This window comes from Apodemus sylvaticus, chromosome 5 (genome assembly GCF_947179515.1).
Source record: "Apodemus sylvaticus chromosome 5, mApoSyl1.1, whole genome shotgun sequence".
In the NCBI taxonomy this organism is placed as follows: domain Eukaryota; kingdom Metazoa; phylum Chordata; class Mammalia; order Rodentia; family Muridae; genus Apodemus; species Apodemus sylvaticus.
In genome coordinates, this window is record NC_067476.1 from 103142862 (window position 1) to 103161498 (window position 18637).

Below are 18637 nucleotides of genomic sequence, written 5' to 3' on the forward strand. Positions count from 1 at the left end.
CTAAAGAGAGACACAGTGAAGCTAACAGAAATTTTGGACCAAATGGATTAAACAGATAACATTTCATCCTAAATCAAAAGACTATACACAAGCAGGGCGGTGGTGGTGCACGCCTGTAATCCCAGCATTCTGGGAGGCAGAGGCAGGCGGATTTCTGAGTTCGAGGCCAGCCTGGTCTACAGAGTGAGTTCCAGGACAGCCAGGGCTATACAGAGAAACCCCATCTCAAAAAAAGCAAAAATAAAAAAATAAAATAAATAAATAAATAAAAAAGAAAAAAAAAAAAAGAATATACCTTCTTCTGAGCACCTCACAGTACTTCTCCAAAACTGACCATATAATTAATTGGTCACAAAACAGACCTCAACAGCTATAAGACTGAACTAATCCCATGCCTCCTATCAGATCACTATGGAGTAAGGGTGGTCTTCAACAGCAACAAAAACAACAGAAAGCCCACATACACATGGAAGCTGAACAATGCTCTACTCAGTGATACCTTAAAAGGAAGAAATAAGGAAAGAAATCAAAGACTTTTTAGAATTTAATGAAAATGAAGGCACAACGTTACCAAATTTATGAGACACAATGAAAGCAGTGCTAAGAGGAAAACTCATAGCTCTGAGTGCCTCCAAAAAGAAGCAGTTTAACAGTACACCTGAAAGCTCTAAAACAGAAAGAAGCAAATACACCCAAGAGGAGTAGAGGGCAGGAAATCAAACTCAGGGCTGAAATCAACCAAGTAAAAACAAAAAGATCTATACAAAGAATCAACAAAACCAGGAGCTGGTTCTTTGAGAAAAATCAACAAGATAGATAAACCTCTAGCCAGAGTAACCAAAGGGCACAGGGACAGTACACAAATTAACAAAATCAAAAATGAATGGAAGATGAAACAACAGAAACCGAGAAAATTCAAAAAAATCATTTGAATTTCAAAATCAGATCCTACTACAAAAGCCTATACTCAACACAACTGGAAAATTTGGATGAAATGGACAATTTTCTAGACAGATACCAAATACCAAAGTTAAATCAGGATCAGACAGACCATCTAAACAGTCCCATAACCCCTAAAGAAATAGAAGCAGTCATTCAAAGTTTCCCAACCAAAAAAAGCACAGGACCAGATGGACAGAACACCAATAGCTTATGCTCTAAGATCAAGAATTGACAAATGGGACCTCATAAAATTACAAAGTTTCTGTAAGGCAGTAGGACAAAATGGCAACCAACAAATTGGGAAAAGATCTTTACCAACCCTACATCCAACAGAGGGATAATATCCAATATATACAAAAAACTCAAGAAGTTCGACTCCAGAGAACCAAATAACCCTATTAAAAAATGGGGAACAGAGCTAAACAAAAAAATCTTCACCCGAGGAATATCAAATGGCTAAGAAGCACCTAAAGAAATGTTCAACATCCTTAGTCATCAGGGAAATGCAAATCAAAACAACCCTGAGATTTCACCTCACACCAGTCAGAATGGCTAAGATCAAAAAGATAGGAGACAACAGGTGCTGGCGAGGATGTGGAGAAAGAGGAACACTCCTCCACTGCTGGTGGGATTGCATGCTGGTACAACCACTCTGGAAATCAGTTTGGCGGTTCCTCATTAAAGTGGGCATAATACTACCTGAGGACCCAGCTATACCACTCCTGGGCGTATACCCAGAGGATTCTCCAGCATGTAATAAGGACATATGCTCCACTATGCTCATCGCAGCCCTATTTATTATAATAGCCAGAAGTTGGAAAGAACCAAGATGTCCCTCAACAGAAAATGTGTAACATTTACACAATGGAATACTACTCAGCTATTATAAACAACGAATTCATGAAATTCTTAGACAAATGGATAGAATTAGAAAATATCATCCTGAGTGAGGTAACTCAATCACAAAAGAACACAAATGGTATGCACTCACCACTGATAAGTAGATATTAGCCCAGAAGCTTGGAATACCCAAGACACAATTTACCTATCAAATGATGCTCAAGAAGAAGGGAGAACAATGTATGAATACTTTGGTCCTTCTTAGAAGGAGGAACAAAATTCCCACAGGAGATACAAAGTGTGGAGCAGAGTCTGAGGGAAGAACCATCCAGAGACTACCCTACCTAGTGATCCATCCCATATACAGTTACAAAACTCAGACACTATTATTGATGCCCACAAGGACTTGCTGACTGGAGCCGGATATAGCTGTCAAATGGGAGTCTCTGCTAGTGCATGACAAATACAGAGGGGGACACTCTCAGCCAGCCATTGAACTGAGCACAGGGTCCCCAATGGGGGAGCCAGAGAAAGGATCCAAGAAGCTTATGGGGTTTGCATTGCCATAGGTGGAATAACAATATTAACCACACAGTACTCCCAGAGCTTTAAGGGACAACACCATCAACCAGAGAGTACATATGGAATTACCCATGGCTCTGGAGTTACACATTGGCAGTAGAGGATGGCCTTGTTGGACATCAAAGTAAAATGACTATATCTCCCCATATTATTCTCCTTAGTCTTAACCCCTCATCTTTGAATGTGGAGTCTTTGAGAGACGTGATTAGGTCATGAAATGGAGTTGTTATGAAAGGAATTATGCCTTTATAAAAGAGACTTGGTCTTGGAAAGGCTTGATGCCTAAGTGTAGGTGAATGCTGGGACAGGGAAGCAGGAGAGGGTTGATTGGGGGACAGGGTAAGGGAAGATGGGACTCTTATGAGACTTTCAGGGGGTGAGGGGAACCAGGAAAGGGGACAACATTTGAAATGTACATGCAGAATATATCTAATTAAAAAAAGAAGAAAAAAAGAGAAAGTCTAGAGTATATACCTCATGGGTTCAAAACTCGGGAGCAATTCCCCTCAAAATTAATGCTATATCAAGTCATTATGGGTAACCACATTACCCATATCTGATTTAGAGGATATGTAGATTAAGGGTTTAGATTTAAAGCTGATGCCAGTAAAAGGTAAGACATTAGGGGTACTGGAATGTAATGAGTATATTTTATAGAAGGAGATTAACTGATGTAAGATAAATGATGTAACATAAGTAAAATGACTATATCTCCCCATATTATTCTCCTTAGTCTTAACCCCTAATCTTTGAATATGGAGTCTTTGAGAAGTGATTAGGTCATGAAATGGAGCTGTCATGAAAGGAATTAATGCCTTTATAAAAGAGACTCTGAACTGGGTCATCTCAGAACTCAAAATGTCGCTTAGGCTGGTCTGTAACTGTGAATCTCTTGCCTTGGTCTCTTCAGTACTGTAATTACAACATGCAGGTCACCACATCTGGCTGTAGGCTTTCTTTTAGATAAAATGTTTTGTGTTTGTTTTGTATTACCACTATTCATTTAAGAACAAAATTATACACATACAAAAAAAAAATCAAGTTGGATTAAAAACTAAAATTTTCCCTAGAGAGAGAGAGAGAGAGAGAGAGAGATCACAGATACCAGCCCAAACTACTATACTCAGCAAAACTTTCAATCACCAAAGAAGAAAGGGACTCGACTATAAAAGTAAATTTATGATTATGCAGTATCTGTAAATCTAGCTCTACAGAAGATGTTAGAAGGAAAACTTTCACCTGATGAGGTTAACAAAGAAAACAGAAGGAAAATAATATCAGACCAGTAAATCAAAGGGTGGCAGGATACACTACCACAACAAAATAGTCTCAATTTATCAATAAAAAGACATAGATTAACAGACTGGATTTAAAAAAAGAGGATCCATCCTGCTGCTGCTTCTAAGAAACACACTTTAACATCAAAGATAGACATTACCTCAAGGTAAAGAATGGGATGACATTACAAGCAGATGGACTTGAGAAGTAAACTGGTGTTGCTGTTCTAATATCTGAAAAAACAGACTTCAAACCAAAACTAATCAGAAGAGACAGAAAGGCTACACACTCAAAAAAAAATAGCCACAAAGAGGATACTGGAATTCTCAATTCTAAACATCTATACATCAAACATAAGGACAACCAAGTTCATAAAAGAACTGACTCTCACATAATGATACTGGGTGACACAAATACCCAATTCTTGCCAATAGACATGTCATATGGACAAAAACCAGAGAAATGCTGGAGCTAAATGATATGATAAACCAAATGTCCTAACATATTTATAGAGCAGTCTATCCCAATACCAAAGAATACACCCTTTTTTCAGCACCTCATGGAAGTGCTAAAACTGATCACAAACTACAGATCCCGTTATATTTGTATATATTTTAGGAAGCTTCTACTGTATTAAGCTTCTCTATTTGACCGCTCAAATGGACCTTAGTTTTAGCTATCCCCCCTTCCGTCCTCCCCTCATCCCATTCTTCCCTATTACTGTCTCCCCTTGTCCACCACAGCTATCTATTTCCTCTTCTAAGGGAGACTCATTCCTCACACCTCGCTGCCTCCTCTGCCTAACCTCTGTGGTTATGTGGACTGCAGCTTGCTCATCAGAGACTGAACAGCTAAACACAGACACAGAAGCACATTGGTCTTTCAAAGTGAAACCTTTTTGTTGCCATGAAGCATAACCATTACACATTCCAGGAACCAGGCAAGAAAGAAATTCATTTATATGCTGAGATGCTAAAATCTAATAATAGCACATTAATTATTAATTAGCAGACACAAGATAAACCTGTATGACTTAAAATACAGTTAACACACTAATACCAAATAGGATAGTAGCTTCACAGAAACTTTTAACTATTATTCATGCAATAAAATATAATTCATATTTCTTAACTTAATCAATGTTACCTTTAATCCCTACACTTCAAATCCACATTAGTTAAGAAGACAGAGAAAAGAACATGGACTATACACATATACCACATTCTGTTTAAGCCTCTTTTAAACATGTTAAACTTTAAATCATTAGCAGAACATTTTCAAATACACCTAAGATCTCTTATTTGGTTTTGCAGATACAAATAAGTTTTGGCATAGCTTAGCAGGTTGTAGATTTCCCAGGCTATTTCAGCAAAACTAGAGGTTTATGACAAACAGTTAATTTGGAAAGAAAATTATGGAAAGTACTAGCTGCAAGACCAACACTGCAGGAATGAGTCAGTTTACAAGCCAACTCATGCCAGTTCAACTTGCCTGAGTTGCGTTGAATTCTACCCATGTGTAGATTTCAGATGCATGAAAGTACCACAGCTCATCGTTTTTAAATGCCCCACATCTACTGCTATTAATTATGAACAATGATTCAATGACATCAGACAACAGGCATCATCAGCACTTAAACCCCCAGGCCAGTGAGTTTATGAATAGCTGTTGTCCTTACCTGCCCTTCAGGTTCTCAAGTTCCCTGTGATGCAACATGCTTCGCATGTGTTCATCCATCTCCTTCAAAACAAAACAAGGCAGATTAAGCCAAAGGGATTGCCAGGGGTAGGATGGGTCTGGGAAGGTGGTAGGTGGAGTTTCTCCGTAGATATTCAATTAACAATTTGGGTTATAAAGCTAGAGAAATGGATTAGCGCTTAAGAGCACCTGCTGCTTTTCCAGAGGACCCGTCTCGAAAAAAATCAACGTCTTTTAGGGACTGGAGAGATGGCTCAAAAGCTAAGAGCACTAACTGAGAGGTCCTGAGTTCAATTCCCAGCAACCACATGGTGGCTCACAACATAATGGGATCTAATGTCCTCTTGTGTTGTCTGAAGACAGCTACAGTGTACAGTTTGGAATTAAAGGCCCATACCTTTAATTCCAGCACCAAGGAGTTTGAGGCAGGCAGATCACTGTGAATTCAAGGCCAGCCTGGTTTACAGATCGAGTTCCAGGACAGCCAAAGGCTACAAACAAAGAGGAACCCATCTCAAAATCAAAAACAAAAATTAAAAAGTAAAGTCTCTCTCTTGGGAGCTGGAAAGAGAGAGCTTGGCAGTTTAAAAGAACTGGACTTCAGATCCAGGAGATCTGATGTCATCTTCTGGTGTCCTCGGGCACTGCATGTACATGGTGCACAAACATATGTTAAGGCAAAACACATATAAATTAAAAGTCAAAAAGAATTAAAAAGTAAACAAAACATTTCTATGGACGTTTAAAAAAATAACACACTTTGAGGGACTAGATACAAGCTCAGCAGCTAAGAGTGCTCATTCTTGCAGAGGACGGAGGTATGTTCCCAGCACCCACAAGGGAACTCAGAATTCTCTGCAACTTCAGTTCTAGGAAATCTGGCTCTAACTTCTGACCTCTGTGGGCACCAAGCATGCACTCAATGCACACCCATACATTCAGGCCAAGCTCCTATATATATAAAATAAATAATTAACTTTTTAACAAACAATAACAACATAACTCTGCCCTGGGGATGCAGCTGGGCACAATGAAGCATACCTCTAGTCCTAGCACTCAGGAGGCCTAGGGTGGATCTGGGGTTCAAAGTACAGCTTTGGTTACATACCAAGGCTGGACTGGGACAAATGAGACTGAGATTTTGGACACAGCAATTCAATCACTGTTCTTTGCCCACTTTTCAACTTCCCCAATAGATAATTAGAGAAACAAATAAACAGCAATACCCTCCCCAAAGAGAAAAGGCACATACAAGTTAAAAAGCTGTAAATATCTCATTATAATTAGAGAACGGCTGCTTACATACAGAGTAATCACTGATGGTTTCAGTATACTATACTCGGTGCTGATTCAAAACACTCCCATTTAAATCACAAACTATTACAAGTATTGAGACTTCATAAATATTGAAGGATATAGAGAAATTAACTCCTTCATTCACCAGGTATTCCTTGAGTTATTATATCCCATGTACAAAGCCAGGCACAGAAGAAGTAAATGTGAAAAGATGCCTCCCTGAATCAAGTAGTCAAACTGGATCTCAAACCCAGGAAGAAATGACACAAAATGTCATGTTATCCTGTAAATACCTAATGCATTTCTTCATCACAGACACTCGTCAGAAACAGTGTAACCACTCGACAAACCATCGCTGCTCTATAACCTATACTGTGACAAAGAGGATGGCTGTTTCAAAACACTTCCTTTAAATAAGATTTGCTAAAGACTGTTTCCATTCTATCTCTACAAAACCTACATCTAGACAGAGTTTTACAAGAGACCCTTTGTTGCAGGATTTTCCCTGTCCAATTACATTAGTGCAGAGGAGATCTGTGATTGGACAGGGAAAAAGGAGGCAGAGCTAAGAGTTGCAGAGAGAAAGAGAGAGAGAGAAGGGGGGAGGGAGGGAGGGAGGGAGGGAGGGGGAGGGAGGGAGGGAGGGAGAGGGAGAGAGAGGGGGAGAGAGAGAGAGAGAGAGAGAGAGAGAGAGAGAGAAATGGGGGGGGGGACTGAGAGACTCATGGGAGGGGGAGAGAGAAAGGAGAATAGGGGCAGACATGAACCAACAGTCCTGAACCAGCCAGTTATGATATCATAAGGTTAGAATAGTTGGTTTAAAGCTTTTATCAACTGGCTCTGAAATTATTATATTGGCATCTTGTAAATTGACACTTTATTGATACATAAATCTGATTGCTTAACTATAAGCTTTAAGAGTTTTAATTCTATCAGGTAATTGGGTGTTGTGATGGCTGACCATGGGGCGCGTGGGGCGTTGCATAGTAGCTAGAGGAACTGGGGGAGGGGGACCACTAGAGAGTTGGAGGGCTGAGAGACAGCTAAGTTGAGAGCACCCAGCTGGAGCCCTGTGGCCCAGTAGGGCCAGAGAGTTGGAGGGTTCTTTTTTAATATTTCCCCGCAACAACCCTTTCTAGCTGTGATTGTTTGTAACTACAACAACACTCAGTGAAAACTAAGTCAAGTTAAAGACACAGATTTTAAAACTCCATCAATAACCAATCACAGTGACTCCTGTAATCTCTGTGCTCAAGAAAGAGAAGTAGAAGGATCCCTCAAAATTTCAGACCAGCCTGGTCTACAGAGCAAGTTCCATATAATGAGGTGTCCGAGGATAAAAGATAAAAATCCAAAAACAAATAAATGAACAAAAACTTGAAACAAACAACTACTATTTTCAAAGCAAAAGAATAAAGGCCAAAGGTGAGAAATTGTAAGCAATTACACTGAGGCACAATAAAACTCTCCGATTTTAAAAAACTTTGCTTTGGCTGGGTGGTGGTGGTGCATGCCTTTAATCCCAGCACTTGGGAGACAAAGGCAGGTGGATTTCTGAGTTCAAGGCCAGCCTGATCTACAGAGTGAGTTCCAGGACAGCCAGAACTACACAAAGAAAAACTGTCACGAAAAACCAAAAAAACCCAAAAAACAGCTTTGCTTTGTGGGCTGGAGAGATAGCTCAGCAGTTAAGATCTCTGGATGCTCTTCCAGAAGATCCAGGTTCAGTTCCCGGCACCTAAATGGCAGCTTACAATACCTATAACTACAGTTCTAGAACATCCTCTTCTGACCTCTTTGAGTAGCAGGCATGCACGTGGTGCACAGACACACAAGACAGACAGACAGACAAGCAAGCAAAAAACTCATACACATAAAATAAATCTAAGAATATGTTGCTTTTTAAATGTTTTTTTTTCTGGGGGAACTAAGGGGGTATCTCAATTAGATAAGAGCACTTATTGCTCAAGTATGAGGATCTGAGCTGACTCCCTGGCACCCACAGACATAAGCTCAGCCTGAGCATGTGAAACCTCACCTACACTTGCACAAATAATGCACACGATCCTCCTCCTCCTCCTTACACATTTGGTTCTTTTTTTTCCTTTGTGCTATATGCTCCACCTGTGGACATTCAGGATACTGTCAACACTACCTTTGCTTCACTATACCTTGCCTGTTTGGTAGTGTCCCTATTCAGACCCGGTTAGTCTCAAACTCAAGATCCTCCTGCCTCTGCTCCTAATTGCTAGAATTGCAGATGCGCATTACTGCACCTGGCTGCTCTGTACATTTCTTGAGCCTGGACACACACAAAAAGCAAGTGAACATAATAAATGCAGTATTTGCTAAATCACCTGTGAATCAAAACTTGCTTATTTTGGGATCTAAGGATATAACTAAGAGGTAGAATGGAGGTCCCTGAAGTAGACACCACAAAGTAAAATTTCATAAAATTCTCGATTAACCTGAATTTTAAGATATTGTCTCTTTAACTGATTGCTAACTGAAATGATCTAAATCATGTACCCTCAAGTACCCTACATTCTGGGTAGAGGTTAATAATACAGTTACTAGTTTTTGAGACTAAGTAAAAAACACTCTTGGATTGGGATTGATTTAGGGGAAAAAGAACGAATAAGATGTTTTCACCCAGGGCTGGGAATGGATTATAGCTTAGTTGATAGAATGCCTGACTAATACGCAGAGACCATGAACGTGTTCTCCAGCACTGTATAAGCAGTGTGACAACTAACACTGTAATTCTAGAGTCTGGGAGTCAGAGGCAGGTGGATCATCACAGTCTGAGGTCAGTGTACATAGAGAGTGTTCTAGTACTGCACAGCAAGACAAACAATAACATTTTAACAATTTAAATCTCCAAATACCAAGTTTTGACTATCTTAAATGATCTAGGTGCTGTCTCTCTGTGGTTACCTTTTTTGAGCCGTACACGATGTGGCACAATATGCATTTTCGTTCTCGTACCATAGTGACCAGATCTGAAGCACTCAATGTCAACCTGCAACGAGGACATAACATTCAGTAACCTTTCCAGATATCACCATTAATTCAATTTTTACTCTGTCCCTCCCTCAATCTTTCAATCTTAATATTGTAAATTCCAGTTTTTTACCAAAGTTTAAAAACAAAGCGGAAAAACCCAACTTCTGAGTGTCATGCCCGATGGACTCCCCTTTTATCCCATGCAGCAAATCCTGTCATTTCTACCAAAATACATCCAGAGCTCAACCTGTTTCTCACCCTAGACACTCTTATCTATCACAGCACAGCCTCCTGGTGTAAGGCCCTACTCCCATTCTTACTCTCAAATTAAATAAGAGTCTCATAACAGGATTGTTAGCATAGTGATGTTTAATCTTTAATCCCAGCACTTGGGTCACAGTGTCAGGTAAGTTCCAGGCCAGCCAAGGCCATATAGTCAGGCCCTGTCACAAATAAATAAAAATCAAATCTAGATTATGATCTTTCTTTGCTTAGGTCCTTACCAAGCCTACCAGTCTGTTTCTCCCCTTAACTAACATACCTCTAGGTCGCCTGGACTGAGTGACACTTCTGGGAGGGCCTCACATTGCACAGAGTAAGTCTCACTATAAAGGTACATGGTCTCTAGCTAAGGAAGTTTTTAGTATACAGGGTAGCCTTATAGGGAGGTGAGAGACAGGACAGTCTCCAGAAGTCTGTAGTCCAGGTAGTCTGACTTATAGCAAATAGACCCTTTCAAAAGGGTGGAAATACAAGACTAACACGGAAAAGATGTCCTCTGATCTTTACATGTAGCACTCACAGACATACACCCTTCCTGCAAAAAGAGCATTAAAATCTTTAATGAGGGGGCTGGAAAGATGGCTCAGTAGCAGTTAAGAGCACTGACTGCTCTTCCTGAGTTCAATTCCCAGCAACCACATGGTGGCTCACAACCATCAGTAATGGGATCCAATGCACTCTTCTGGTGTGTTTGAAAACAGCTGCAGTGTACTCATATAAATACAATAAATCTTTTAAAGAAATCTTTAATGAATGTTTATTTCTTCTTTTCATTTACTTTAATGTAACTTTAATCTAAAGTAAATTTAAATTTACTTATAATTTCTGCTTGAAGAACTTTAAAGCTGACAACAATAATTGACCTTTTGAAAGATTTTTAATTGTACATATTATGCATTTGCATGGCAGTATGTGCATGTGAGTGCAAATATTGCTAGAGCCCAGAAGAGGTTGCCAGATTCTTAGGAGTTGGAGATACATACAGTCAGTGAACCATTTGATGTAGGTCCTCTGCAAGAGCACTAAGTGGTCTCCCACTCAACAATCTTTTGCAAACTGATGGCCAATGTCGGTTCACCCACTCAAGATATGAAATGACAGCTTCCCTGTTAACTGACTACTCTCAGCCTAGGGGTGGAAACAGGGTCTGCTGTGGATCTCACATCCAAGTTAGAACCTTGGATTGGAGGTTCTCATCAACACACTTTAAAAAAAACAAAAAACAAAAATGAGGGTCTCTATATGTTCACTAAGCTGGCTGAGAACTCTATGCATAGAGTCTCTTCTTCTGTCACCTCCAAAATGCTGGGACTAAAGGAATGCCCCACCTCACTTGAATTTGGACTTTTGTTTTTGTTTTTGTTTTTGGAGACAGGGTTTCTCTGTAGAGTCCTGACTGTCCTGGAACTCACTCTGTAGACCAGGCTGGCCTCAAATTTAGAAATCCACCTGCCTCTGCCTCCCGAGTGCTGGGATAACAGGCATGCACCACCACACCCAGCGAATTTGGACTTTTTTTTAAAGTTCTAGTTGTGGTACCCTGTAGGGATAATCTTTTTGTGTACTATGTAATATTGTCTTTGTATTACACAAATTATCCATTCTGTACTCTGCTGTCCGCTGGCTTCTGTGCTGGCGGACAGCAGAGTACAGACTGGATTTTGATAGTGTTATTGGAGCATCTCCTGCCTAGGTATTTTGTAAACATATCCTCTCCTTCTCTGACTTTCTGAAGAGACTGAACTTTGAGAAAGTGAGAGGCAGGAACACTGGCAAGCCCGGCACAGAAACAGTCCTAGAAACTGAAATAACAAGCCATGCTGTAGGCACAGAATAATGTAAGTTCTAAGAGCTGGTTGGGAACCGAGTATCCAAAGGCCTAAAGCTATTTTAAATAAAGTCTCCATGTCATTATGCAGAGCTGGGGAGGGCACAGAAAGTCCAGATGGATATAGTGCTCAGTGAACACATGCCAGGCACATGCTCTGCCACTAAACTATATCTCCAAAGATGAACATATAAACAACTTCCCAAAGTTGTTTGACAATGTACAAATATTCTGTTTATTGTGCTTGCTTGTTTCGAGATTTTGAGATACTCTCTTATCATTAACCAAAAGCTCTCACCATGGCTGGAGATGGCACCTACTACTCTTGCATAGAACCTAAGTTCAATCCTTGCACCTATGTTAGTAGGCCTAAGGCTCTACCCTAAACACTGAACAGAGTTTTACCCAGTTTCACAAATACCTCCTGTGCACTTCATCCTTCCTAGAAAGAAATGCAAACTATACCCCTGCCTTAGTATTCTATAACTCTTAAGATATCAAGCTATATTAAGAGATAAAGATTTATTTATGTGTATGAGTGCTCTATTTACATGTATGCCAGCACAGCAGAAGAGGGCATCAGATTTCCATTATAGATGGCTGTGAGCCATCTTCTGGGAATCTTTGGGAGTCGAACACAGGACCTCAGGAAGAGCAGCCAATGCTCTTAACTGCTGAGACAATCTCAAAGGCCCTCATGGCAAGTATTTAAATGGAGGCTAGTCTATAATTCCAGAGGCTTAGTTCATAATGGAGGCCAGGAGCACGAAGGCAGGCAGGTGTGGCACTAGAGAAAAAGCTAAGAGCTAAACCTTGATCTGTAAGCAGAGGAGGGAGAGGGGAGGGGGAAGCAGAATGGGGGAAGGGGAAGGGGACAGGGTAGGGAAGAGAGGGGAAGAGGGCTTCTCACTGGTTTTTAGAAACCTTAAAGCCCATCCCCAGGGACAAACTTCCTCTAACAAGGCCACACCTCCTAATCCTATCAAAAGTTCCACTCCCTGGCGGGTGGATAAGCATTCAAATAGATGAGCCCAGGGCACATTCAACCACAACTTCCTACTTACGAGTTAAAATTTAGACCATAAACATAACGTGCTAATTAAAAAGAAGGCAGAGGCAGGGCCGGTAGTGGCACACAGCCTTTAATCCCAGCACTCAGGAGGCAGAGGCAGGTGGATTTCTGAGTTCCAGGCCAGCCTGGTCTACATAGTGAGTTCCAGGACAGCCAGGGCTACACAGAGAAACCCTGTCTCGAAAAACCAAAAAACCAAAAAACAAACAAAAATGAACACTCTACACTCCTGCTTCTCTCAACCTGCCAACTCTCTGGTCCTTGCTGGAGGCAGAGCTGGGAGTTGCTCTCACGACACAATACCACTGCAACCCCCACAAACCCCATGGTCAGCCATCACAACACCCAATTACCCAGTAGAATTAAAACTTTTTTTTTTTTGGTTTTTTGGAGACAGGGGGTTTCTCTGTATAGCCCTGGCTGTCCTGGTACTAACTCTGTAGACCAGGCTGGTCTCAAACTCAGAAATCTGCCTGCCTCTGCCTAGAATTAAAACTCTTAAAGTTTATAGTTAACCAATCAGATTTATGTATCAATAAAATCATAATTTACAAGATGCCAATACAATAATTTCTGAGCCAATTGATAACGATAAAAGCTTTATCCCGATTATTCATCATAACTGTGGCTGGTTCACGCCACGCTGGCTCATGTCCTCCTCCATGCCCCCAAGTCTCTCAGTCAGTCAGTGTCTCGGTGTCTGTCTCTTTGCAACTCAGCTCTGCCTCCCTTTTCCTGTCCAATCACAGGTCTCCCCTGCTCCTCTGCATTAATGTAACTGGACAGGGAAAATCCTGTGACTATCACCCTTTCCGTTCAATTACATAATGATAATTCTCTTACCATTCTCTAATTTATAAAGTACAACTTAGACCTAATAACCAGTCCAATGATCTTGGGCCAGATGGCTGAAGACCAATGCTCCAACATTTTGAAGTAGAGAACTATTTAGGTGATCAGTGATCTCTATAAATTGACTAAACTTTAAAAGCTATATTTTGTGCTTTTCGTATTTTCAGGTAATATTAGTTGTTATTGGATTTCTGACGGGGTTGAAAAACTACATAGTCTCCTAGCCAATCCAGGCTATTTACATTGAGAAAACAGAGTTGAGAGGACGGTTTTCAGATGGCATACTATCTAAAGCCAGGACATAAGTCATATGCAGAATAATAAGCAATAAGGCTTTTAAGTGAGGATAGAGGACAGTGTTTTATTTTATTGACAAGATGTTGGACAGGGAAAAGGGAGGCAGAGCCAGGAGTTGCAGAGACAAAGAGCATCTCAGGGGGGAAGGAGGAAGGAAAATGGAGGTGGACGTGAACCACCGTGGCTTTAACCAGCCACAGTTATGATATCATAAGGTTAGAATAATCGGGATAAAGCTTTTATCATTATCAACTGGCTCTGAAATTATTGTATTGGCATCTTGTAAATTGAGACTTTATTGATATATAAATCTGATTGCTTAACTATAAGCTTTAAGTTTTTTTTATTTTTTCCGAGGCAGGGTTTCTCTATGTAGACCAGGCTGGCCTCCAACTCATAAATCCTCCCGAGTGCTGGGATTACAGGCGAGCGCCACCACGCCTGGCCCAGCTTTCAGAGTTTTAATTCTGCCAGGCAGTGGTGACACACACCTTTAATCCCAGCACTTGGGAGGCAGAGACAGGCAGATTTCTGAGTTCGAGGCCAGCCTGGTTGGTCTCAAAGACAGTCAAGGCTACACAGAAAACCCAGTCTCTCGAGGGGAAAAAGAGAGAGTTTTAATTCTACTGAGTAATTGGGTGTTGTGATGGCTGACCATGGGGTGTGTGGGGCATTGCGTGGTATATTGAAAACTCGAGGAACTCGTCCCCCAACCCCCGCCAGAGTTGGCAGGCTGAGAGACTGCTGAGTTGAAAGCACAGTTAAGAGCACCAGTTGAGAGAAGCAGGAATGTGGAGAGTTGGCAGGTTCATTTTTACTATTTTCTGAAACACCTATCCATGCTCAAAAAGAGGGAAGAAATGTAGGAAGTAGCTCAGTGAAACACACACACACACACACTTGCTTGACCACAATACTTTCACATCATATCATCATTCAGTACAGAGAAGTGGCTCATTCTAACAAAAGCACAAATTTTACAAGTCCTCTGATATCACCTAGTAGCTCTTATTTCTTGATAGTTTCTTTCATATTACAACAGCAGCAAAAGAGTGTAAGCTTTTCATGGGCAACTGTGCAACACAGATGAGCAACAAGTAACTTGTTCATTAGTAACAAACTCTCAACTTCCCTTTCCATTATCCATTTACAAAACACAAACTATGTAGAGATCTCATCCTGGGTTTAAGAACCAAAGGATCTGCCCCAAGCCACTCAATGTTCCTTAATTTTCTTAAGAGACCAGCCTTGAATTTGTTCTAATCTGGATGTACAGTAACTACATGGTTTTTCTTTTTAAAGTACTTTCCTTTGTGTCAAAGCAATTGGTTCTGAACTAGACTGATGAAATTCCTTCACACCATTTCTCTTTCTTGACTGTTGAAGCTCTCTTCAAAATCTATCTTGACCCTTTCTCTAGTTAAAATCGACGATGAGTGCTTAGAATGTCTAATTTGGTGTATCAGAAAAAGATGAGTGTAACCATTACCTTAGATGTTTACTAGCTCCACAGCATGAAAACTTCAACAAATCACTATTAGTATCTCAGTGCCTCATGTGAAAAGTGCTACCAAAAAGAAAAAAAACCCATCTATTACAATAGCTCGTTAAATTCTCAAGACACACCTGAATGTACTTAGCGCACGCAAAGTGGATGCTAAGTAACTCCTAGATGAATCTGATCATCCATTCGTTTTTTGCGTTACACTTTACAAGATTCTCCCCTGGAAAATCACCTTAATATAAACCATTATGGTGGCTAGAGCTGTAATCTGCTTCCAAGTTCTTTAAAATAAAAAAGCGAAACCCACATACGACAAACACTGAAATCTGGAACTTCCCCCAAAAAGATGGCTTATTTTACTCTCAAAGATGACTATACCTAACAGACTTAAATGGGAGGCGGTGCAACAATCTCCTCTCAGCATCACACACCAAGATCGTACTAAATATTGGATGGACACATAAATGGTCACATCCCGTTCAACTAGTTGCTAGTACATTGCTAAGACGCATCCCAAAAGTACAGTCCTCAAAAGCAAGAAAAAGAGGCGACACTGTTCGTTTCCAAAGGCTGAGAAAGGGCCCTGGCCTAAAACCTACAGCCTTTAAACAGCAGACTAAGGCTGAGATTCCTCCGAGACCCCAGGCCGGCAGAGGTCAGGGCCTGCCCCAAAGGTCAAAAACCCGGAGCCACGAGTCCAGCTTGAGGGGCTGCAGCAGAAGCCGATTGCCCTTGCCAGAATCTGTACCCAGAGGCTAAACGCACCGCACCGCTCGCCCATAAACCCTAAACCTACACAGGTCAAAAGAGGCATCGCAGCGTGTACGCGTGCAGGCGCAGCCCCACCACCTGTCCAAGGGGCAGACCATCAGACCCTCGGGCTCCGATACGCCCAACCAGGCCGGACCCTCCATACTCACACTCACAGCCCGTCCTTCTTACGCCATCCGGCCGCCGAGGGCCCGGCGAGGGAGCTCCCAGACGCCCCCTTAGCCTCCGGTCCGGCGGCGGCCTGGGCACTCCCCGCCGGGCACTGACGCCGCCGCCGCCGCCGCCGCCGCCGCCGCCACCAACATCGCGCAAGCGCGCAAGCGCACGCAGCTCAGCACGCTCCCTCTTCCCCGCCCACCCCATCCGTCCTTTTCAACAATCTAGCTTTATTTAAACATAAGAAGTGAACAACGGACACCAGACAAGTAACCTTACTCAAAACCCGAAGAAAACGTGAAGAACCGAGATAGGTCCTTTGCACAAACCTCCCCTCCATTTTCCAAGCACTTTCTGGACTTGCTCTACTTTCTAAGCCCTCCACCATAAGCTGTGGCAGTGTCTTGACTAAATTTCAAAACTATTCTTTCCTTGTGACACTTTTGAACAGATACATCCCAAGTTAGGTATAGTTGCTCATTCCTGATTCTGGAGGTTGAGAGCAGAGAGCAACTGGAGTTCAAGGCTAGGCAGAGCTGTTACATAGTACCTGGGCTACAAAGTGAAACTGTTTGAACAAAGGACAGAACTAAATTTAAATCTTAGCCTAGCTAGTAATAATTTGTTTTGTTTTGTTTTGTTTTTTCGAGACAAGGTTTCCCTGTGTAGCTCTAACTGTCCTGGAACTTTCTCTGAAGACCAGGCGGGCCTCAAACGCAAGAGCTCTGCCAACCTCTGCCTCCAGAGTGCTGGGGTTAAAGACGTGTGCCACCACTACCCGACAATAACTTTTTACTTTAGGTAAAGTAATGTTTTCTTGGAATGTTAATTTTTAAAGTTAAAATTAGGATGTTTGATTTATTACTAAATTTGGAACATTCCTGTTCTTTTTGGGATCGTGTTATAGTGACTTTAATGAACAGATACATTGCAGTTTATAATGAGTATAGCTACTTCTATATGACTGAAACCGTAATAACTCCACTTAAGAAAATATTAAAGCCCTGAATCAAAATAAATAGCTACCTTCATTTATGTATACATCCAGATTCCTTCTAAAGGTTTAGGGAATTCTTTCAATTGTGTATTTGTGACATCACAAGTCCTTAAAGCATCCAGGAACTGCTGGGCTGCTCCTTCCGCTCTCCTGTAAAGGCACACCTCAGAAGTGCTGTGCTCTAAGCTCAGAGCCATAGTTCAAGGAAAGCCGATATAAGAGAGGACCAAAATAACCCTCCACCAGGATTTCACAACATTGACACTTTGAAGCAGATAACTGTTATCAGTTGCTGTCTAATGCATTCTAAGATAATGGTCCCCCATCTCTCCAGACCCTGTCCAATGGCCCCTGGAGTGCAAAACTGTTCCTAGTTGAAAACTACAGTATTAAATCCATAATTATCCCAACGCTAACTGGATTTAGCCATATATGTCCTTCCTCCTTGCCCTCAAGAAGTGATTTAAGAAAGGCAAAGCCAGGCGGTGGTGACGCACACCTGTAATCCCAGCACTTGGGAGGCAGAGGCAGGCAGATTTCTGAGTTCGAGGACAGCCTGGTCTACAGAGTGTGTTCCAGGACAGCCAGGGCCATACAGAAAAACCCTGTCTCGAAAAACCAAATCCAAAAAAAAAAAAGAAAAAAAAAAAAAAAGAAAAGAAAAAGAAAGACAAACTTTTGGGTTCATTGCTACAGGCCTTAACAGTGCTTATCTCTGTCAGTTTATCACATTCTACAACACTCCAAAACATCTCAATTTCCCTAAAGTTGCAGCCACTTTTCTAATCAGCAAAGAATCTATCTCCAACTTCTCAGAAAAGTTAGCTTCCTGTTTCTAAACTTACAGGCTTACAAATAAATTTTGTCATTATCATTGAGAGTATTTCTCCTTCCCCCAACTCTGTGTGGGTTGTTCTCTCTTCCATGAATATTCCTTGTTCTCAGTGTCTTGGGTTGTATATCTATATGTATAGGTATAGGTATATATGTGTGTGTGTTTGTATTTGTGTGTGTGTATGTATGTGTATGTATATGTATATATGTGTGTTTGTATTTGTGTGTGTATGTGTGTATGTATATGTATATATGTGTGTGTGTTTGTATTTGTGTGTGTGTATGTGTGTGTATGTGTATGTATATGTATATATGTGTGTTTGTATTTGTGTGTGTATGTGTGTGTATGGCAACATACTTCCCATCTGATGCTCATATAGAGAAGTAGAGATATGCAATTGT

General features: G+C 41.2%; 1 protein-coding gene across 3 annotated transcripts in view; it reads right to left on the reverse strand.

Moving 5' to 3' along the window:
- Positions 1-16556, reverse strand: part of Znf106 (zinc finger protein 106) — a 55561-nt gene extending 39005 nt beyond the window's left edge. The window contains exons 1-4 of one of the 3 annotated variants that reach the window (XM_052183316.1): positions 16398-16556; positions 15463-15540; positions 9574-9658; positions 5321-5382 (exon numbers count right to left, since the gene is read on the reverse strand). In XM_052183316.1, coding sequence (XP_052039276.1) covers positions 5321-5382; positions 9574-9627 — 116 coding nt within the window. In that variant the 5' untranslated portion in view covers positions 9628-9658; positions 15463-15540; positions 16398-16556. The remainder of the gene's footprint in view (positions 1-5320; positions 5383-9573; positions 9659-15462; positions 15541-16397) is intronic. The other 2 variants (XM_052183315.1, XM_052183317.1) reach the window with 2 other exon arrangements.
- Between the last annotated feature and the right edge of the window lie 2081 nt (positions 16557-18637).